Below are 23,855 nucleotides of genomic sequence, written 5' to 3' on the forward strand. Positions count from 1 at the left end.
TTTTTTTTTTTTTTTTTTTTTTTTTAAAGATGACCAGTAAGGGGATCTTAACCCTTGACTTGGTGTTGTCAGCACCACGCTCTCCCAAGTGAGCTAACCAGCCATCCCTATATAGGGATCCGAACCTCTGGCCTTGGTGTTAGCACCACTCTCCCAAGTGAGCCATGGGCCGGCCCTATAATTAGTTAAGTTTAAATAAGGTCATACTGGATTAGGGTGTGCCCTAATTCAGTGACTGATGTCCTTATAAGAAGAGAAACAGAGACAAGGAAAATGCCATGTGTAGACAGAAGCAGAGATTGGGGTGATATGTCTGTAAGTCAAGGAATGCCAAAGATTGCTGGCAACTACCAGAAGCTGGGAGAGAGACATGGATCAGATCCTCCCCTAGAGCCTTCAGAGGGAGCATGGCCTGCTGACATCTTGATTTCAGACCCCTGGCCTGTAGAACTGTAAGATCATAAATTTCTGTTATTTTAAGCCACGCAGTTTGTGATATGTTATCACAGCAGCCCTAAGAAACTAATACGGTGGGCAGATCCTCAAACATAGGAAGGAGGTGTAGGGGTCTTCTCCTTACCCCAGTAAAAAAGATGAATGTCCTTTTCTGATACATATTTCAGTAATATTCTTTTTTTTTTTTTGAGACTGGCTGCACCATGCTCAGCCAGTGAGCTAACCGGCCGGCCATCCCTATATAGGATCCGAACCCGCCTCAGGAGCGCTGCTGCGCTCCCAGTGCCGCACTCTCCCGAGTGCGCCATGGGCTCAGCCCAATTTCAGTAATATTCTGAAACAATTATTTGAGGGAAGGATTCTTGAATGTTTCCCTTTAAAAGCAATGTACATGAACTTAAGGAAATGTATCAAGGGCATCCCCTGGGCACTATAGCCTCTGTAGAAGGAATTTGGCATTTGGGGTTTCTGCCTTCTCCTAGATCCCATCCGATCCAAAGATAGCTTTGCCTGGATAGGGCTGCTCAAGACCCTTAGGTGAAAAAGAGGTGCCTCTTGAAAAATCTGAATTTCAAAGAACAGTGACTAGGCCTGGAGTTTAATATCTGAGTCAGACTTAAGCTGATTCCATTAGCTCCAGGTCGCAGCCACAAGTCTTTCCATAAAAGAACAGCACGCTCCACTGGATGGTCTCAAAACCATTTTGGAACAACGTGGGGAGTATAAATATGTTTCTTATGTGTCTTTTTAAAATTGGAGATTCACCAAGGCAATGGCATGGAAAAAAAGGGAGAGGACTGCTTTAATTAAGTCACTTTGGAGGCATAATAACCAAGTGTCATGTGTGGCCCTTGTTTGGATCCTGATTCCCGTAAGTCAATTCTTAGAAGATATTTCTTAGATAATCAGGGAATTTGAATATGAACTGAGTATCAGATGATACCAAGTCATTGACAATTTTGTCAGGTGAGATATTGGCATTATAAGAAAAGTTCTATTTTTTAAGAGGTACGTACTCAAATAGGTTGGAGCAAAATGCCATAATGTTTGGGATATAGTGGTAGACCTAAATCTTAACCATTGCTCTTGAATAAAAGGTGTGATTTCTAGTGGCCTACTTGTCTTTAGTGTTAGAATATTTTTAAAATATTTATAAAACAGTGTATATATTTTTAAAACAGTGTATAATATTTTAACAAATAGGAAAAGCAATAAAGCTATACATAAAAATATTTAAAGACTATGGAGAAGTTTTTGGTTAAACACTGTATATTGCACACACATATTTATCTCTTTCCACCTGAAACTCATTCAAATGACAGTCAAGGATTAAAACAAGTATACGCCTACAACAACCAAGAGAAGGGAGCATATCAGCTGCCAAAGAGAGATGTCAACACATTTTTGGAATATGGACAGCTATTGAAGGAATAGTCCCTATGGAAGGAGCTACCAATTGAAAATGCATCTCCCCTCACATAACTTCTAAAACACTAGGGACAGCAGCAAGCACAGTCACATGACAGGACTGAAAACAGAGGGGTTAATAGGTTGAGGAATGGCCCCCAAAGATATCAGGTCCTAATCTCTGGAACCTGTGAATGTTACCTCACTTGGAAAAAGAGTCTTTGCAGATGTGATTAAGTCAAGGATCTTGAGGTGAGGAGATGACCCTGGATTACCCAGATGGGCCCCAAGTGTAATCATGAGTGTCCTCATAGAGTGAAGAAGAGGGGATTTAGCACAGACACAAAAGAGAAGGCCATGGTGAAGATGGGGTAGAGAGAGATTTGAAGATGGTGGCTTTAAACAATAGAGTGATATAATCACAAGCCAAGGAATGCTGGCAGTCACCAACGCAGAAAGAAGCAAGGAACAGATTCTCCCCTAGGCCTCTGGAGGGCGTGCAGTCCTGCTGACACTTTGATTTTGGAGCAATGAAACTGATTTTAGACTTCTGGCCTCCAGAACCATGAGAGAATAAATTTTTCTGTTGTTTTGAGCCATGGACTTTGTGAGAATTTGTTATAGCAGCCACAGGAAATTAATTCGGAGAATTTGGCTGAAAGTCAGATGTAAGTAGCGCAATAAGACATCCAGAGCTCCACCCCACCCTCTGGCCAGATTGGACTTGAACCAGAGATGCTCCTGAGTCAGAGATGCCAGACACAGTGCAGGATATGAGTGAGGCTCCTGACCAAGGGTCAAACAGGGAGACCCATGGCCTCTGTTTCCTATCTGGCTCCTTGAATGTAAATAGTGAGGCTCATACCCTTTGGGTAGGAGATTAAAGGATCATTCCCAGGAGAACCTGAACAGCTTGAGAGAAAAGACCAGCTATTGATATTTTGAGATCCCCCAACCAAAAAACTGCCCTACTATCCTGTGGTGAGGCTCCTTCCAGGCCTCCAGCTCCATCCACGAAAACAGTGCTTACAATCAGCTATTTAGTGCCCCACTTTAAGAGGAGAATTGACAGCTCAGGATCATAGTACATGTGAGAGCAAACTACACATTTTCTCAGTCTCATTTGTGAAAAGTTTCCAATACGAAAGAGAAAACAAAACAGACAGAAGACACTTGGGTGCGGGGCTACCCACAGATGGGACACAATGTGGAATCCATCCCCATGGCTTCCGCTCGAATGTGGGGCTCCAAACAGCTGCTCCAGTTGTCTTACCCAAGGAATGGATCTGTCTGGAGGAAACGATGACAACATAGGGAAATTAAAATATAAACAAACTGAAAGTCACACAAACAAAAAACCCTGGAATACATATCTTAAGAGTAATAACAAAGGATAGTCAGTGGTTGAGACAGATTTTATTTTCCAGTTATATATTTATCCTATTACACATGCTCTTCTCACTATGTGACTCATGTGGGATCTAGATTCTTTACTTAAATCTGGGTAGGGAAGGGGCCTTGTGACTGCACAGCCAGGGACCAGTGAGCACAGCAGAAGTGATGCTGTATGACTTCTGAAGCTAGATCATAAAAAGGTTACAGCTCTTGCCTAGCTCTTGGAACATAACCACTATGCTGTGAGGAAGCCCAGGCCACATGGAAAGGCCTGGCAGACAAAATCCTGTGTTCTGGGAGACAGTGCCTCCCCAGCTAGACCATGGGCTGTCCCAGCATCAATGGCCAGACAAGTGAGTGACGAGCCTGCACGTGATTCTACATCCCCACCCCCACCCTTAGGGTCTTCCAGTTGAGGACCAGACATCATGTAACAGAGACAAGCCACCTCTCCTAATCCCTGTCTGAACTCCTGACCCAAAGAAACCATGGCTGATAATAAATGATTATTGTTGTTTTAAGCCACTAAATTTTGGGGTGGCTAGGCAATAATAAATAACACAGTCATGATATAAGAATAGAAAAGTAATAAAACTGGAATAATCAGACAATATGAGTGAGTGCTAGGAAAGTAAAGCTGTAATTGAAAAGTTTAAAATTCAGTAGAAAGGCTGGAAGAGGCAGCTGAGGAGATGTAGATGGATCTAGATTGACTGGGTCATGAAACTATGAAACTACTAGAAGAAAACAGGGAAATGCTACATGAAATTGGACTGGGCAGTGCCTTTTTGAACAAGACTATAAAGGTACAGGCAACAAAAGCAAAAATAGACAAATGGGACTACATCAAACTAAAGAGCTTCTGCACAGCAAAGGACACAATCAACAAAGTGAAGAGACAACTTACAGTATGGGAGAAAGTGTTTGTGAACAATGCATTTGACAAGGGGCTAATATCCAAAATATATAAGGAACTCAAACAGGTCAACAGCCAAAAAACCAAACAACCCAATTTAAAAATTGGCAAAGGACCTGAACAGACATTTTTTAGAAGAAGACATAAAAATGGCCAATAGACACATGAAAAAATGCTCAACATCACTAATCAGGGAGATGCGAATTAAAACTACATCTCACTCCAGTTAGAATGGTTATTATCAAAAGACAGAAAATAACAAATGCTGACGAGGATGCTGAGAAAAGGGCACTGTCATACATTGTGGGTGGGAATGTACACAGTGCCCCACATCCCTCATTGTGTGTGGCATCCCTGAGTCAGGATGGTACAGTCATTATGGAAAACAGTATGGAGCTTCCTGAAAAAAACTAAAAATAGATACATTGTATGACCCAGCAATCCCACTACTGGGTATATACCCAAAGGAAATGAAATCAATATATTGAAGAGATACCTGTACTTCCGTGTTCACAACAGCCAGAATCAACCTAAATGTCCATCAGTGGATAAGTGGATTTAAAAACTGTGGTAGGGCCGGCCCGTGGCTCACTCGGTAGAGTGTGGTGCTGATAACACCAAGGCCCCGGGTTCGGATCCCACATAGGGATGGCCGGTTCGCTCACTGGCTGAGCGTGGTGCTGACAACACCAAGTCAAGGGTTAAGATCCCCTTACCGGTCATCTTTTTTTAAAAAAAAAAAAACTGTGGGATATATACACAAAGGAATATTATTTAGATACCAAAAAAAAAAAAAAAAAAAAAAAAAAAAAAATCCTGTCATTTGCAGCAACATGGATGGAACTGGAAACCATCATGTTAAGTAAAATAAGCCGGGCACAGAAAGACAAATACCGCATGATCTCACTCATATGTGAAATGAGTGAAACAAACAAACAAATAAATAAAGAGGTTCTCATAGAAGCAGAGCGTAGGATAATGGTTACCAGAGGCCGGGAAGGGAAGGGGGGCAATTGGCAGACATGAAGTTTCAGGTAGATAGGAAGAAGTTCTGGTGTTCTAGGGTGACTAAAGCTAATAATATTGTATTGTACTGTGTATTTTTAAATATCTAGAAAACAGTATCTTGATCATAATCACCACAAAGAAAAGATAAATATTTAGGTGATGGACAAACTATCTACCCTAAGCTAATTATTGTACAATATATGCATATATTGCAACAACACACTGTACCACACAACTATGTACAATTAAAAAAAAAAGATTGACCAGATCACATGCCCACCCCTGAATCAATCGCTACAACCAGGAAGAATGTGATTCACTGATTAGTTAAGGCTGAGTCATCTGTCTACCCCTGAACTATGGCTAAGTCACTGTGGAGAGAATCCTCAAACAAAAACTGGTAGTGTTGCTGGAAGAAGAGTGAACAGGTACTGGGCAGACAAGCAGGTGTCTAGTAGGCCTCCTGGAAGATGTGCATATTCCTTTAGTTGCTCTGGTCTCAGCTAAGCTCAAATGGGGGTCAGTTACTTAGAGGAAAAGCCACAGTCTTTTGAGTGTCCCCAGGTGGGCCATTCTCCTGGTCTAGGATGAATCCCCTCTAGCCTTAAGGACTAGCATACTTACCCCCTACAGAGAACCTGCCTAGGCCCTGCTTTGCTTAATGCCTTAAATAAAAGCATAGGGTTGATCTCTTGTAATTTCTCTCTCATGGTTTATTTTGTTTCATATATTTAAGAATCTGTAAACAATACACAAATAGGATGTATTCATTGGAAAAAAGCAGAAAGTTCATTTTTTTAAAAAAGGATAAAATTGCCCATAATTCTGTCACTCAGAGATAACTCTTGTTAACATTTTGGTGTATGTTGTTCCACACTTTTTTCTTAGCAAGTATATTTATATGTATTTGTCAGTACAAAAATAAGATTGTTCCACAAACGCCATTGCACTTTGCTTTTTTCACTCAATAAAAGGTCAGAAACTTATCTGTATACCAAAAACATCCCTCTGTTAAATTGAACCATATGAAATTACTGAAGTTCAACTAGTTTTGACCTACAAAAACAGCAACTTCACATGCTTCGACCCATACAATTTTTTTAAATGGTTGCAGTTTATTAGCCCTTTGGATGTTGTACAATTTACTCAACCTATTGCTTATTATTGGGCATTTATATAGTTTCTAATTTTTTCACAATTATAAAAAAAATTGCAATGAAAAGCTCTTTTTGCCCATTCTCTGTGGACATCCTTATTTAGTTTCTTGGGATACATTTCTATATACAGAATATATTAGATAAAAGGAATGCACATTTTAAAAGCTTTTGTTGTGTATTGAGGGTATGTTTTCTTAGAAGCCAGAAGCTAGCTGGTACAAGGTAAGTCTCTCCACTCCCCAGAAGGCATGAAGTGTCAGGGGCCATGTAGGTTATTGCTTCCCCTTAAAGGGCACTCAGAAGGAAGAGAGGGGGCAGATCAGAAGGGAGTCAGGGACACTGAGAAGCAGCTGGGCATTTACTGCTGGGAGCAGAGAGAAATTTAGGAAGTAATTATGCCTGTCCTCTAAGAAGGTGAACATATGCTGGTTGTAAAACTTAAGTGGGCCTGTAGCAGCCTTTAGAATGGACAAAAAACAATCCTGTGTTTATTACTCTGATACATGAAAGCACTAAATTAATGACAAGGAATGTAATGAAGGATTTTTTAAAAATTTTAACACAGTTCTAATAGAGGAGTTTTGTCATTTAGGGGTAAAATATGAAGTAAAATTAACATAAGTGTAGTTTTGTTCTCTGCACATGTAAAAATGATAATAACAGCTGTCACAAAAAGCCTCTAGGATAGCTCCTCAGGGATTCTCACCTCCTGAAATTCACACTCCACTGTAATTTCCTCCCCTTGAGTATGGGCTGGGTTTATTGAGCTGTTTCTATATGACATAGTAATGGGATGTCACTTTTGAGACAAGATTATGAAAAGACCATGGCTTCCATTTTGGGTATTCTCTCTCACTCTCTCTTGGATCACCTGTTTCTGGGGAAATCAGCCCCATGTCCTGAAGCAGCCCTGTGGAGAGGCCCATGTAGGTGAGATCGGAAGCCCTGGCCCACACCTCTACTTCAGTCTGCGAGAGTCAGAACTGTCCAGCTACGTTGCTCCCAGGTTCCTGATCCACAGAAACTGGGAGATAATATCTGTTGAACCGCTGATGTTTTCAGCCACTCCATTTTGGGTTAATTTATTACACAGCAAAGGTGAACGAAGACAATAGCTACTTATCAAGTGTTTACTATATTCCAGGTAACAGCGCTTTACATGTATTAGTTCATTTGGTCCTCACAATGACCCTGTGAGGAAGCACCATTATTATCCCATTTTCAGTTGATGAAACTGAGGTCCAGGAAGGGTTAATAAACTTGCCGAAGGTCAGAGAGTCAGCAAATGGTGAAGCTGGAATCTGAACTGAGGCAGTGTGGCACCAGAGCCCATACTCACATAAAGATAGATTTAAAAATAGTTGCTCATATTTCACTCCATAGAACTGCATTATTTGCCCATGCCTAAAACAAGCAGTTTGGCGATAGGTACTAAATCAAGATTAAACTGATCAAGATTTACCACCCTCTCCCCCTACCAGGGATAGAGGCTAGCTTCCTCTAAAACTCACGGTTCTGTAAAGTGGGTGAACAAATCTTAGTTACAAGGGAGGAAGAGGGTTAATAGTTGCTGGGTGGTTGCTAACAGTGTTGTCTCTTCTGCAGCATAAGCTGGGTTGTATTATTATTTTTACTTTTTTTTTTTCCTTTTTGTCTTTTTTCATGTCCGGCAACGGATCACAACCCTCAGTGTCGCCCCCGCACCGGACTGGGACCGGCAACGGGATCGCAACCCTCGGTGTCGTGCCTGCACCTCACTCAGCCAGTGAGTGGGAACCGGTCTGTATGTGGGATCCGAACTCTCGGCGGGAGGCGCCACCGCGCTCTCAAGCGGCGCACTGTAGCAGTGCGCCACCGGGCCGGCCCTTATTTTTACTTTTTTTGAAGGGAGACAGGAGTAGTGATGGATAGGGGTTGGTTCACCAATGCTTATATTCATTTACTCATACTTACTCTTGAACTGGTGCTAGTTTGGTTCAGAGCCAAACTATCTTGGAGTTGTAGTGATTGAATTATGTGCCTCCAAAACTCATTGAAACTTGAATTTTGTCTCCCAAGATTCATATATTAGAAGCTTAATCCTCACTGCAACTGTTAAAGGTGGAAAATCCTATTATGGTAATTGAAAGGTGGGGTCTTGAAGAGGTGATTAGATTGTAGGACCGTGCTGTAGTGAATGACTAATAATGGTGGTCAGGGGTGTGGTTCTGAGGGCTTTAAAAGGAGAGGAGAGTCTCTCTCTCTCTGCTTCCACCATCTTGAAATGTGAGACCCCCGGGTCACTGTTGCCACCTCCAAATGGACTTTGGACTTCCCAGCCTCGGAAACTGCAAGCAATAAATTTCATTTTCTTTAAAAATCACCCAGTTTCAAGTATTTTGTTATAAGCAACAAAAACAGACTAATTCAGAGGTTATCTAGCACAATGATTAAGGTCCTGGCTCTGGAACCAGACAGATCTTGGTAGCTCTCTAGCTGCATGACCCTGGGCTAACTACTTCACCTATTCAAATGTCTGTGTCCTTATTTGAAATTAGATATGGTATATATATCCACAAGGGTGTTAATCAGAATTAAATAAGGTAATAGATGTAAAGCACTTAGCACCATGCCTGGCACACAGGAAGAGCTAACAAATGATCGCTATTATTATTATATATAATAAGGTATTAGTGTTACTAAGTAGTTAAGAATTATTACCTTGCAAGTGAGGGCTTATATGGGGATATAAGACACCTTGATATCAAGGGGAGCATAGAATCTAGTTAGGGAATTAGCACACTCATCAGAAGATATACTGATAATATTTGGAAACACATGTGAGACTGTGTGTCCCTAAACCACACTACCAACTTCTCTGAATCTCACTTACCTCACCTGCAAAATTCTATTATTTTAGAACCCAGCTTTCTGAATCCCAGCTCACCTTTTAGGGTGGTGATTTACAAACCTACTTTACACCAAATTAATAAATGATTAATAAAGTGTAGTAAAAAGTCACATTAATTTATTTAATATACTCACCCAATTTATAAGGTAATCCTCGTGCACATAAGAAAACTAACACCTCTAAAATCAGGGTTAGGTTGGCTGGCAGCAGAGGCAGGACAGTATGTGGAAAACCTAAAGCTAAATAGTACTTTGAACCTAAATTTCATTTTCTTTAAGAGACTTTCACAACTTGACCTGGTTTTCAATTTTGTGAGAAGATCTGGCTGGGAGTGAAGTAGAATCAGTAAGGGTGTTCTCACTTGTAGAGACGGGGATCAGGGCATTTGCCAAGGCCAGGCCTCTCTGACAAGCTAATTAGAAGATTCTAGAAGTGTCATGGACCTAGAGAGGAAGTCATTGCCCCAGACTGAGTGAATACTTTAATATTCTTCCACAAAAAGCCTCGAGAAATTCCCCAGTCTGGAATTTCTCCAGGGTGGCAGGTGTGAAACCATTTACATAAGAATCCTTTTTCCTTCATTGGCCTTGTGGCCTACCCTGAATACTTATCACCACCTAGTGGTGTTCAATGAGTGTGAAACTGAGTTTTCCTATATTGCAGGATTTTTTTTTTAAAAAGATGACCGGTAAGGGGATCTTAACCCTTGACTTGGTGTTGTCAGCACCACGCTCAGCCAGTGAGCGAACCGGCCATCCCTATATGGGATCCGAACCCGGGGCCTTGGTGTTATCAGCACCGCACTCTCCCGAGTGAGCCACGGGCCGGCCCTATATTGCAGGATTTTTAAGAGGATTCAATGAGAAAGTAGGCAGAACAACTTTTTAGTTCAGTCTGCCATGCAGAGAGGCACGCACCGTTCGCGTCTTTTCTTTCTCCCTCCAAGTTCAATACAACTGGTATGTCTGGACCTACTCCTTGTGTTAATCTGTGTACTGCCTTGTTTCATTCTGTTGTACTGCTTTAGTAGAAGGTTCCTCCAGCAATCTCACTTAGAAAACAATTTCCCACCCCCTGGGCACCAAGAGGAAAGAGTCCAAGGAACTAAGTCTGTCTAAGTTCAGTGTTTTTCAGATTCATGATTTAGGAACTCTTTGTTCAAATGAAATCTCTCGGAACCCTGATATAAACAAAACAGATAAAAGAAGTCATTTTATTAGTATTCTTTTATTTTATAAGTCTACACTTATAATTTTATAACAACCATGAAAATGGTATTCAGAACTAGATGTTTTGATGACATATATCAGAAATATGGCTGTTGCAAACTTACCAACCTCTGCATTCAAGTCTGTCTTTTGATTACACAGAAAGTAACTTAGTATATTAAACTCATGATCTTCACGGTAACAGTTGGGCAATACACACCTAAAAACTCTCCATGATACAACATGGTCATATGTGACATGCTACACTTGCACTTGTTACCAAACAAGCTGATATCTCAATGAGATCTGGTCAGCATATGCACTGGATGTACATACATCTAGTGATAGACCTTTTGTACAATTTTGTATGATAAAAAATTTACAGGGGTGAATTTTTTTTTTTTAAAGATGACAGGTAAGGGGATCTTAACCCTTGGCTTGGTGTTGTCAGCACCACACTCAGCCAGTGAGCGAACCAGCCATCCCTTATATAGGATCCGAACCTACAGGGGTGAATTTAAATAGATAAATACCAGTGCAGAACTACATCCTTCCTATTCAATGACCCATTTAGGAGGTATTAAATAGGCACAGAGATGATAAAGTGTTCCTATTGAGAACTGTACAAAAATGAGTTACTTGGCAGCACAAGGTAGGGACTGGTTACTATCGCTGGACTATAAGCATGCTCTGCTCATTGCTAGATATTCCTTCCTAATTTCCTGAGATTCAGGTGAACTGCCCTTCTAATCCTGCCTGGAGAAGAGTCTTCTCCTCCTCAGCTGCCTCTTTCTCCTTTATCAGTGCCAGTAACTGCAATAAACCAAGGGCTGGGCCATCCTCTGGCAGATCAAGTTGTCTGTGAACTGTTCTGTGGACTGCCCCAGCAATGATTTGGTCTAGGTGGGCCTGATTCACAACATCTCTCTCAACTGTTCCTCTCTGTACCAGTTTCTGTAACAAAGGCTCCAGTGTAAGTACATAAGCAGACAACTTTTCTTCATCCTTCTGGTAAATGCTTAGATATTTGACCTGTAACTCCCTAGGATTATTGATAACCCCAAATACCTGCTCAAGAGCCTGCAGGCATTCAAGGACTGTAATTAATGGATTGTTTATCTTGAGGACACGAATAACATCAACTGCTGGGCCTCTAAAGTTCTCTAGCAATCTCCTTCCTTTCTCTGCATCTGACACCTGACATGTCTTCAACATTTGAGGAGTATGAAACAGCCAGGGTCCAAATTCTTCTTCTTCTGGTTCTGCAGGATCCCTGCCCGAGAATACTCTCAGCTTTTGATATTTCAGGTATTGAAGAGCAGGCTGAAGAGCCTCACCTAATACCTGTGACAACATAGGGGCCTGCATTTCTGGGATCATGTCCTGGTCTAGGTCAAAAGGGTCACTTCCATACCCAAGAGCTCTGGTCAATTCACCCACTGTCATGCCCTCTTCCTCTAAAAGCTCATTTTATCTGCTTTAAAAATTCATTATCTGGATCAGGGGGCTTAAAGATCACTCTCCAGACACCCTCTTTCCCTGGTATCTCCGGTATCTCCTTAGGGAACAGAGAATGACTAGTCTCAGTAAGCCCTGTTAAGGCTACATTCCTGTTTTCGTCCCTCCTGAACATCCTCCCAGTCTGTACTCCCCCAAGGGGGCTAAAGCAGCTTGCAGCGCCTCCTCGATTTCTGCCACACTGCAGGTCTGGGAGATGCCGGCAATCAACAGCGCTTTCCGAGGGTTCATATCCCTCCCCTACACTAGACTTCTAAAAGCCTGAGTCATGGTGCCCAATAATAATAAACGATAAATAACGTATTTCAGTTCTAATTCATCCAGGGCACAGAAACCCTCCGCAATTCACAGTAATTCTCCGCAGTACCCCAGATAAGTCTCGTCAACATGCCGAGGTCCAGCGGCCTGCGAGGACAGAGCAGTCAGGTTAGTTAGATGTCCAGGGCGCACCCGGAGCGGGCCGGGGCGGCTCCCGGGCCTCCACACTGCGGCGCTGCGCGGCCAGCAGCGATCTTTCCCGCCCCCGGCCTCGGCCGCCCCCAGCGCTCGCGGGGCCCGCTGCCCCTCACCGTTATCTAGTGTTCGTTGCCTGCGTCCGTCAGCCGGCGGCCGACGAGGCGCGGGAGGGCGGGTTCCCTCGGCTCGGACAGACACCCGGGCGGCGCGCGGAGCGACGGCGACCGATGCCAGACGGCCCCGGCCCTGCGGTGCCCTCCGCAGAGTGGGGTGATGGGGCGATCAGAGTTGCGAGCGAGGCACCAGACGTCAAGGTCGCGGAGCGCCGCAGTCTCTAGGCCCAGACTGCAGCCCACCCGGGCGGATGCGCCCCACTGGCGCCGCCACGGCCCCTGCTGGAGTCTGACCTGTAGCTGTAGGGGCTCGCTCAGGGAGGCGGCGCGGGGGCGGGACACCAGGAAGTCACGAGGGGTGGGCCCTTCGGGGGCGGGGCGGGCTTGCTTCCGGCTCGAGCCGGAAGCCCCGACTGGGGCGGCATCCGGGACGGCGGGCGGGCGGGCCACCAGGGACAGGAAGGTGAGACCCAGGAGCTGCTTAGCTTTGCAGGCTCAGTCGGCGGCGACTGCCGGGCGCTGGGCTCCGGGCGCTGCAGGGCGGCGAGGTCCGGTCCTGGCACCGTCTGCGCAGCCCGGGTCGCGGTGGGCCAGCGCTGCAGCTAGGCAGGGGGCGGCGCCGGCTGCCAGGGAGGCCCCGGTGGCTGGGGATCCTCCTGGCCGGGCCGTGTGACTCAGACGGGGCTCCTGCAGCAGCGACAGGGGCCGGGCCGCCGCGTGACTGGCTGCAGTCACGCTGTACTTAATCACAATTAGCGTTTGCTCCAAGCTGGCAGCGCTCACCTTTCTCCGAGCCGGGTGACCCAGGGGATTTCTTTTATGGTGGCTCTCTCTGAAATGCCAAAGCCACCCGATTATTCAGAACTGAGTGACTCTTTAACGCTTGCCGTGGGAACAGGAAGATTTTCAGGACCACTGTAAGTGTTTAGGAGTTACTGTCTTAACTTGGGGGCTCCGACGTTGGTTTGACTTGTAGAAGCTAGTGTTCACGTCTGAAGCAATACTGTTAGCCAGAGAGTTTTTCAACTGTGAAAGTGAAGTGGCCCATAGGAAACTAGTTTAATTCCAGTTTCACAAGGGAAGGTGTATTGGACCTGTTTAAGCAGGTTGTATTTTTTATTTATTCTTTGGGATTCATTCACATAACAAGTATAGCTCAGTATATACTAAAACCAGTGTTCTTTTACTTGCTCATAACTATTACATAAAACCACCTGTAAGTTGTTTACGTTTCTTAATAAATGTAACTTAATTACTTTAAATCATAAATGTGTTAGTGGGAAATAAAACGAGTATATTTGGAATAGTTGTCGTGGTGGCATTACTAGACTCTAACTGCATTTTTTTTTTTTTTTTTTTTTTGAAGGCACAGAGCATGGAGAATGATGAACTTCCGTCAGCGGATGGGATGGATTGGAGTGGGATTGTATCTGTTAGCAAGTGCAGCAGCATTTTACTATGTTTTTGAAATCAACGAGACTTACAACAGGCTGGCCTTGGAACACATTCAACAGCATCCTGAGGAGCCCCTTGAAGGAACCACATGGACACACTCCTTGAAAGCTCGGTTACTCTCCCTGCCTTTTTGGTTGTGGACAATTATTTTTCTGATACCTTACTTACAGATGTTTTTGTTCCTTTATTCTTGTACAAGAGCTGATCCCAAAACGGTGGGCTACTGTATCATCCCCATATGCTTGGCAATTATTTGCAATCGCCACCAGGCATTTGTCAAGGCTTCTAATCAGATCAGCAGACTACAACTGATTGACACGTAAAATCAGTCACCGGTTTTTCCAGATTACAAAACTGCCAGTACTATATGGAGTCTGATCACAAGACTACAGTTTTCTTCACAGATCTCAGGAAGTTGTGGTGGGGCAGAGACTTTTTTAAAAAATGTGACTGGGGACTATCTTTATCTGAATAATAATGACTTTTTAGGTAAAGCCTGAGATACAGTACTACAAAATCATGTTGATGACTCCAGATTTGGGGAGTAAAATTGTGTCTTGTTATTTGCATTCTTTAGAAACTTGAATAAGTACCTGAACTCATATTTCTATTTTACTGTGCAACATAGTGGCGATTCAGAAATTTTTCCTCTGGGGAAAAAATATGAACATTTCCATTGTGTTGTGTAAAAAGGTCCAAACATGGTCATAAAATTTAAGTTTTATAAAATTACTTGGCTTGCTTCAGAATTCTTCAAACTAAAATGCCAGTTCATGTTGTAGCTAAGCCAACTGTTTATACTTACTTGCTACCAGCTTATGAGGAATTGGTACAAAATTATGGAGGTGATCGCTGTCTTGATAAGCCGAATGTGTTCTTCCTGTTGGTAATGTCTAGCTAAATCATTAATGCTACCAGTTTCTTTTTTTTTTTTGTCTTTTTGTCTATTTTCGTGACCGGCAACGGATCGCAACCCTCAGTGTCGCGCCCGCACCGGACCGGGACCGGCAATGGGATCGCAACCCTCGGCGTTGCCCCCGCTCCTCACTCAGCCAGTGAGCGGCCGGTCCGTATGTGGGATCCGAACCCTCGGCGGGAGTGCCGCCACGCTTCCCAAGCGGCGCACTGTAGCAGTGCGCCACCGGGCCGGCCCAATGCTACCAGTTTTAAAAAGCTAATTGGGAAGAGAGGAAATGTTTGAACGTCTAGAAATAACTAACACATAGAAGATGGAAACAAGGTGTTCAATGAAAATACTGCAGTGAATTTAGTCCAGTCTGTATCAGATGCATGATACCCCTCTAAAAGATACTACCAAGACATCATCCTTCTGATTTTCTTTTCTGGCTCTGGGTCAGGTCTTCAGGCAATAGGCTAATTGCATGAAGATGTGATCTTTGTGCCTCCTCCTCTGCATTTGTACTACCTCGTGTCTGCTACCAATACAAATAACTAAAAAATGGAAACAGATTTTTTTTCATTTCTCGATGAGATCAACATATATTTTTATACAGTTATGTCATTGATACTGGAAACATTTTACACTATTTTAATAATAATCATAACATTTTTTGGTGCTTATTTTGTTTGGCCCTATTCTAAGAGCTTTACTCATTAACTCATGTAATCCTTTCAACAACCCTAGGAGATGGCAATTATTATCTGGATTTTACAAATAAGGAAACTGAGGTAGAGATGTTAAGTAACTTGCCAAAGGTCACACAGCTAGTAAGTAGCAGACCAGATGTTATAACCAGGCATTCTGATGCCTCTGTTCCTAACTACTGCACTATAGTACTTCTCACAAATGACAAATGTTTTAGCACTGGGTTACTATCTGCCCAGTCATGCCAAAGAATGGAAATGGCAGTATTATTGAGTAAGGACTTTCTCAGTTTGTGTGAGCTACTGAAATCTGAAAGTTGCCTAGAAGCATTACCTTGACCAGAAAGTGTGAGCGTTCCACAGCAAGCTTTTCCTTAAAGTATAAAGCAGGTACCTTTGTAACTCAAAAGCAGTAGGATCAAATCCTTCTCCAATTAACCTTATCTATCTCTTTTACTACCTCCAAAGGTCTAGTTACATAAATGATATATCTTTTGATACAATACACTGAATCTTCAAAGGAGCAGCCATTTGAAATACCTGTGTTTCTGTGAGGGTCAGATAACCAAATCACTTGCATGTTTTGAGTATTCAGTGTGCATGCAGCAGGCATGGTTTTGAGTGATTTACATTCATTCTTCACAATAGTCCTATGACACAGGTATTGTGATATAGTGCTATTTTATAGAAGAGGAAACTTGAAGCACATAGAAATTAATAACTTGTCCATGGGCATGCAGCAAGTAAGTAGGAAGAGCCAGGATTTGAACCTAGGATGTCTGGCTTCAGTTCTCCAGCTCTTTATCATTCCACTATACTACTTCTCAAAAAAAAAAAAGGTTAATTTGAGAAAAACCATGAGGCAGTTTCCTGTTTTACTAGTCTTGAGGCAGTGATATTTTGGAAGTCAAGAAAATTATTTCAATTACTTTTTGTTTTATAAATTCTTAATGTAATGCAAGGTTTCTGAGTTTGCCACTTGTGAAGTAGTAAGTCCTTTTTATTGAAGTAGATTTTATGTCTTTTATACTTCAAATTCTAGTATTTTGGGATGTGGAAAGTAAATGTTCAGTCCACCTCTATCTTTCAAGTTCATATTGCCTTGATAGTAGAAATACAGAGTAGGATTAATATAGTATTTCCAAGTTTAATTACTAAATTTCAGATTATAGGGTTAATCTGTTTTTTGATTATTTAGGAATTATTTATCCAAGTTGTAGATTATTACTGGTTGTCTGTGGCTATTTAATAGTTCAAAGCATTCTTTTGGTAGGATAGAGGGAAAGGTGAAATATATTTTTTTAGTCTCTTAGATTGAGGAGGAGGTGGAAACTAATGGGTCAGAAACCTGTATACATAATAGATTATTTCATATTCACATCACAAGAAACAGTGAATACGGGATTATATAGCGATATGAATGGAAAATATAGTAAGTTCTTGAGGGATTTTAGGGAAGGGACAAGTATCCTAGGAGCCATAATTTGTAAATATCTGCTTCCAGATATGAGAAAAAAGGAACTATCTCCCACATTTTTTTTTTTTTGCGACTGGCCAAATGGGAATCTGAACCTGTGATCTTGGTGTTATAAGGCTGTGCTCTAACCAACTCAGCTAACTGGCCAGCCCCTTCCACAATGATGTAATAAGTCATTTTATTTGCAATTACACCTAAAATTAAGTAATCCCGTTGAGTGTCTTTCACTGAAACATGCCAGATATTTTTATTTTTTCAAAAGTGCCAGTATAGGGAATAGATAACTGAACTGCAGAAACATTTAACTCGTAGAGCTTTAGTCACCACGTTTATTTTCTAGTTTTAAAGATGCTACTACAAGGGCCGGCCCGTGGCTCACTCGGGAGAGTGTGGTGCTGAGAACACCAAGGCCCCGGGTTTGGATCCTATATAGGGATGGCCAGTTAGCTCACTGGTTGGGTGTGGTGCTGACAACACCAAGTCAAGGGTTAAGATCCCCTTACCAGTCATCTTTAAAAAAAAATAAAATAAAGATGCTACTACCAAGGTCATGGGTTTAGGTCCCCACACTAGCCAGCTGCCCCCCACCCCAAAATTAATAAATAAAATTAAAAAAAAAAAGATGCTGCCAATTTTAAAAGTAAAAAATGTGAATCTCTAACATTTAGAATGTGATTCTGTTGCAGAACTTTTGCAATTAACAAAAAACTATTCTTTGGGGGAACTGGAATCATCAGATAAAGTGCTCTTATGAGAGTAACTGCACCCACAAAATAATCAAATCAGTATGCTTGTTCATCATGGGTAGTGTTAGTCTTTTTTATTTAGATCTACTGTCAATTTCCTTCTTGATGAATTTAACATTCTCAGTCTCCAGAACACTGGCAGAAAAGCTTACCACAATACTGCATGAGTCATTTTACATTAAATATGTGCCATCACTATAAATTCTCCAACAAGTTACATATAATTTTGGACCATGATTGGGACTTGTCATGCATTAGTATTTATGTTTTGGTCTAAGTCAGTGAGTGGGTCTTGACCTATGGCTGGACATTAGAACTACTCAAGGAAATAAACAAAAAAAGAAAGCAAAACTTCTCACATATAAACAATGCCGGCGTCCCTCCCCAACTAATTATATCAATCTTTGGAGGTGGACCCTAGGCAATTGTGGTTTGTTTTTTTTTTCCCTTTTTGTCTTTTTTCGTGACCGGCAACGGCAACGGGATCGCAACCCTCGGTGTTGCGCCCGCACCTTGCTCAGCCAGTGAGCGGCTGGTCTGTATGTGGGATCTGAACCCTTGGTGGGAGCGCCGCACTGTAGCAGTGCGCCACCGGGCCGGCCCGGCAATTGTGTTTTAAAAGCTCTTCAAATGATTCTGTTATGGGAGAATCACTCATTGATCCATGGAGGTTTTTATGAACCATTTACTAAAGCCTCAACTGTTAGTCATGAGAGTTGCTTTTCTTTAGAACAGCTTCAACAAATATTTTGCAGTAAGTTCACCCAGCTGTTTTAAATGCAAATCTTTAGAGTTGTCTATATTTTCTGATTTTAAGTCCTCCAGTTTGTCCTGAATATACTACTGTCAGGCTTTTGCCTTCCACTCTACCAAAACTGCTCTCCTGTCAAGAGGTCCCCAGTCACTTACATGTAACCAAATCCAATGGTCAAGTCTCAGTCCTTAAATTACTTTTTAGCAGTTTTTGACACTCCATGTCCTTGAGATACTTTCTTCAGTTGGCTTCTGGACCATTAATGTCCAACAGAACTGTAGCAATGATGGAAATGTTCTATATCTATGCTGTCCAAATCAGTAGCCACTAGCCACATGAAAGGAATTCTTGAAATGCAGCAAATGTGACTGAGGAACTGAATTTTAAATTTTAATTAATTTAAATAGCCACATGTGGCAAGTAGCTACCATGTATTAGACTGCCCAATTTAGATACTTTTTTTTTACATCACTACCTTACATCTCTCTCTTGAGCTCCAGACTTGAATATCCAACTACCTATTTGATAGGTTTACTAAGATGTCTTACCAGGAGCTTGAAATTGAACCTCTCCAAAACCAAGCTGTGAATCTTCTTTCCATCCACCAAAATCTGCCTGAGCCCCGGCTACAAGTCTATTATTAACCCAGTGGTCAGAGGCATCCTTTAAAAATGTTATTCTGGGCTGGCCCCATGGCTCACTCAGGAGAGTGTGGTGCTGATAGCACCGAGGCCGTGGGTTCGGATCCCATATGGGGATGGCCGGTGCACTAACTGGCTGAGCGTGGTGCAGACAACACCGAGCCAGAGGTTATGATCCCCTTACCGGTCAAAAAATAAATAAATAAAAATATTCTTTTCAAAAATTCTCCTATAGCTTCCCTTCTCAGAATAAAAGCCAAAATCCTTAACACAGCATACAAAGTCCTAAATAAGTGGCCTTGCCTTGCCCTTTACCTTTACTTAATTTTCTACTACTCTCTACACCCCTGACTCTACTTCAGCCACACTAGTCTTCTTGATGATTCCTGAACATGCCAAAAAACTCTGATTCAGGGCCTCTGCACTCAGTGTATCTTCTGCCTGGATGCTCAGCACTGGCCTGCTCCATTACCTTCAACCCTTTGCTCAAATGTCACCTTAGTGAGGCTGCCTCTGACAACCCTATTTAAAATTAAGCATTCTTCTTCCTTGTTTAATTATTCTCCACAGCACTTATCATCACGTTATATATTTTGACTGTCAGAATCTAAATTCCATAAGGGCAGGGATTTTGTCTGTTCACTGCCATAGGCCCCATGCCTCCAACAGTACCTGGCACATAGTGGGTCCTCAGTAATTATTTATTTAGGCGGATGGCCGGTATGGGAATCCCAACCCTTGACCTTGGTGTTATAAGGTTGTGCTCCAACCAACTGAGCTAACTAACCAGCCCTGTATTACTTATTGAATGAATAATTCTTGCTGCCACTTTTCTCCCTAGACTGTAAAACAATCTAGTTCTCCAGAGAGAATAAAGGGTTAATATTTATTAAAAGTGCATAGCATAATCTGTCACATGTCCTAGTTAGTTATTGAACTCTTAGGTTTCAGCATGTAGTGATATATTCTCTTCAAGGCCAAGATTTAAAATGAGTCTCTCTATTTTTGCCAACAGTTCTTGTTTGTTTGGGCTGCTGTCCTGTTAGGGGATCTGAACGCTTGACCTCAGTTCTTGTGATACTGGTTGTCTTGGAATTTTCCTTATTGATGCAGAGAAAACAGTACACATTCACAAACAAGGTTTTAAGAGGTAGTTAGAGCCCTTGAGAAATTCTCTGGTCTCCTAAACCACCTAACATGCACCAAGTGTCATGACTCTTAAGAGCTACAGCACACAATTCCAGTACTCTGGTGTTCAAGCAATATCTTGGGTCCATAAAGCACTCATTTAAACTACTGTTTGTAGAAGTTACTTCTATTCCCAACAGAATTTCTGGCATCATCGCAAATTTCTATTTAAAACTGTATCCCAATAGCCTGTTGCTGTCCCAATGTGAGCTACTTGAATAGAAGCTTACTATCTAGAATTCAGTTTCCTGGGTCATGTCTTTAAATAGAACAATTCTGATCCCAAAGTTCACCTGAGAACTGGAATAGTTACAGCAACATTGTAGAATTCATTATATACTTTGAAAATAATACACTCTTGAAAAAGAAAAAAAAAGAATGCACTCACTATAGGGCAAGTTTTTCAAGGTTAAGGCAGGCTCATCGGTTTTAGAAACAACCCCTCCCTTTTTTTTTTAGGTACTATACCTATGGTACCTAAATATTAGGTATTAAACCTAACTTTTAGCCTAGCTCTCCTAATCCCTTTGGAAGTTGAATTCTATTCCGTCTTTTGACAAAAGTAGTCAGATGGGAAATGTGGATTTTTTTGTTTTGCTTCTTAAGTCTGAATTGGTTGTAGCCACGTATTACATGCCAGTGTTTTAAACTGTTAATATGCATAGGCCAGCCCATGGCTCACTCGGGAGAGTGTGGTGCTGATAACACCAAGGCCGCGGGTTCGGATCCTATATAGGGATGGCCAGTTGGCTCACTGGCTGAGCGTGGTGCTGACAACACCAAGCCAAGGGTTGAGATCCCCTTACCGGTCATCTTTTTATAAATAAATAAATAAATAAATAAACTGTTAATATGCTTGATTTGCCCATACTAAATTTAAAGCATGACTTTTTAAAATTAAAAATTGAATAACTTTTTCTATATTTGTGTAGAAAAATACATACATATAACTTTTTTTTTTTTTTTTTTTTTTAAAGATGACCGGTAAGGGGATCTTAACCCTTGACTTGGTGTTGTCAGCACCACACTCAGCCAGTGAGCTAACCAGCCATCCCTATATAGGATCTGAACTCATGGCCTTGGTGTTATCAGCACCACACTCTCCTGAGTGAGCCACGGGCCGGCCCTCATACATAAAACTTTTTTAAAATGCAGAGAACAAAAGTGTATACAACGAAGGCCGGCCGCGGCTCACTTGGGAGAGTGCGGTGCTGATAACACCAAGTCAAGGGTTAAGATCCCCTTACCAGTCATCTTTTTAAAAAAAAAAAAAAAAAAAAAAAAGATCCCCTTACTGGTCATCTTTTTTAAAAAAAACAAAATAAAACAAAATCCCAAAATGGTATACAATGAAAAATCTCCTCACAACTCCCACTCCTCTTCTTAGAGGCAGTTGGACTATCCTTTCAGAGATATTATATACACATCTAGCCTATAAGAGGGTACTTCAAAAAGTACACGGAAAGATTCATATTATCTTCTAATTCTATTTTTCCATGAACTTTTTGAAGTACCCTTGTAATCTCCATTTCCAAACTGGGGAGGAGGGGCTGATTTCCTTCCATACTTTTTTTCCTATTTTTTTTCTAAAGCAGATTTTTCTTCCCAGATGATTTTTTTTTTTTAAAGTTTAAATGTCCCGGCTAATACTAAGCAACAATAACCTATTATAAAAGAGTAAGAATTCTTGTCCTTGGCCACAGAATTCTATTATTAAAAAAAGTATTTCTTGGGCCAGCCCGGTGGCGCACTGGATGGTGCGCCGCTTGGGAAGCGCGGCGGCGCTCCTGCCTGAGGGTTCGGATCCCACATACAGACCGGTTCCCGCTCACTGGCTGAGCGAGGTGCGGGAGCGACACCGAGGGTTGCGGTCCCGTTGCCGGTCCCCGGTCCGGTACGGGGGCAACACTGAGGGTTGCGATCCGTTGCCGGATACGGAAAAAGACAAAAGACAAAAAAAAAAAAGTATTTCTTAATGTAACACAGAAGCACCAACTTTTAGAAAAGACATCTACCTTGCATAAATTCCATGTTTTGCATTTAAAAATGTATTTATCTAAGTGTAGTGTCAAGCTTATATTTTATGTAGGATTGTGGGGTTGACTTTCCTGCACAAAAGTAAAGTTGGGGCTGCTTCGAAGAGTAACTGTTCTACTTGCCTGTGGCTGATGTCTGTACTATTAGAAGGCAGCAGATGAGAAAACTAGGCAAGTCATTTTTTTCTACACTGGTCCTTCAAACTGATCTTTTTTGTCATGTGGCTCACTTATAAAGAAGACAGTATTAGAATTAGAATCTGTATTAAAATTAAGTAAAATATCAATTACACCTATAACCCTGAACCTCAAAACATTGGACTGAAAGCACAAATATTATCTTTAAATACACACTTACTAAACAAAGAAGGAAACACAAAATGATGAGAGGCAAAAGTCAGCTATGAATTTAACAATGTGACCTATTTTTAACCATGTACAGGTAAGTTTTTTTCTCTAAGGATTGTATAATGATAATAGTATTATAATAAATAACTGAGTTAAATATTAGAAACATTATCATAAACTAAACAAGATAATTTCTGATCATTTATAACTTTTTCTAGTTAGCACTGTTTCCATTATGTAAGAGTACTTAGCAAAAGACTGAATTTCCAAGTAAAACAGTATTTTAAGGATATGAAAAGGTGTATAAATTGAGTTTCCTTAATAGCTTGTACTCTGTAAGCTATAGATTTCAAAATGTATAACTGGGAAAGTACTACAGTAGTATTTAAATCATTTCATAATAAAGTTGATTCACAATGGCTGATTAATGATTTACCTAACCTTTTATCGGCTTAAAAAATAATATCTAAAGTCTATGTATATAAGCCAGCTCTGCCAATGGAGAGCTCTGTAACCTGGGGCAAACACCTATTCTGAGATTCAATTTATCTTGGAAATAAATCATATAATTCCAAAATTCTGTAAATATTTGTATTTCATTAGATATGTATTATTTGATTTCTTGAAATCTTTCTTGATCTTCTTTGAATCTAAATCAGTAAAGATGCACGGTAAATAAAAAAATGTCTTAGTCCCACTGACAAGTAGAAAAGGAACACACACACACATATATTATAGGAATATATATTTTTATACCGATTAAATAGTCCTTTGTTAAGCAACAAAGTAAAGCTACAGGAGGAGGAAAAATATCTAAGTTATAGTCAACATAGATTGTTTCTTTTTTTTAACTTTTAAAAAATTTTATTTTTTAATTGACGCACTGACTGTACATATTTATGGGGTACAGAGTTATATTTCAATACTTGCATACAATGTGTGATGATTGAATCAGGGTGATTAGCAAATTTGTCACCACAAAAATTAACTGTTTCTCTGTGATGAGAACACTTGAGATCCTCTCTTCTAACCAACTGACGATATACAACAAATTATTAATTATAGATGACTAGCACTACTG

General features: G+C 41.3%; 1 protein-coding gene across 1 annotated transcript; it reads left to right on the top strand.

Moving 5' to 3' along the window:
• Positions 1-12,984: 12,984 nt before the first annotated feature.
• TMEM251 (transmembrane protein 251) lies at positions 12,985-14,711 on the top strand. The gene is made up of 2 exons (XM_008594914.1): positions 12,985-13,441; positions 13,891-14,711. Exons 1-2 carry the CDS (start codon positions 13,344-13,346, stop codon positions 14,300-14,302), a joined length of 510 nt encoding a protein of 169 aa, XP_008593136.1. The 5' UTR covers positions 12,985-13,343; the 3' UTR covers positions 14,303-14,711.
• Positions 14,712-23,855: the final 9,144 nt, after the last annotated feature.

This window comes from Galeopterus variegatus, unplaced genomic scaffold (assembly GCF_000696425.1).
Source record: "Galeopterus variegatus unplaced genomic scaffold, G_variegatus-3.0.2 Scaffold168, whole genome shotgun sequence".
NCBI lineage: Eukaryota > Metazoa > Chordata > Mammalia > Dermoptera > Cynocephalidae > Galeopterus > Galeopterus variegatus.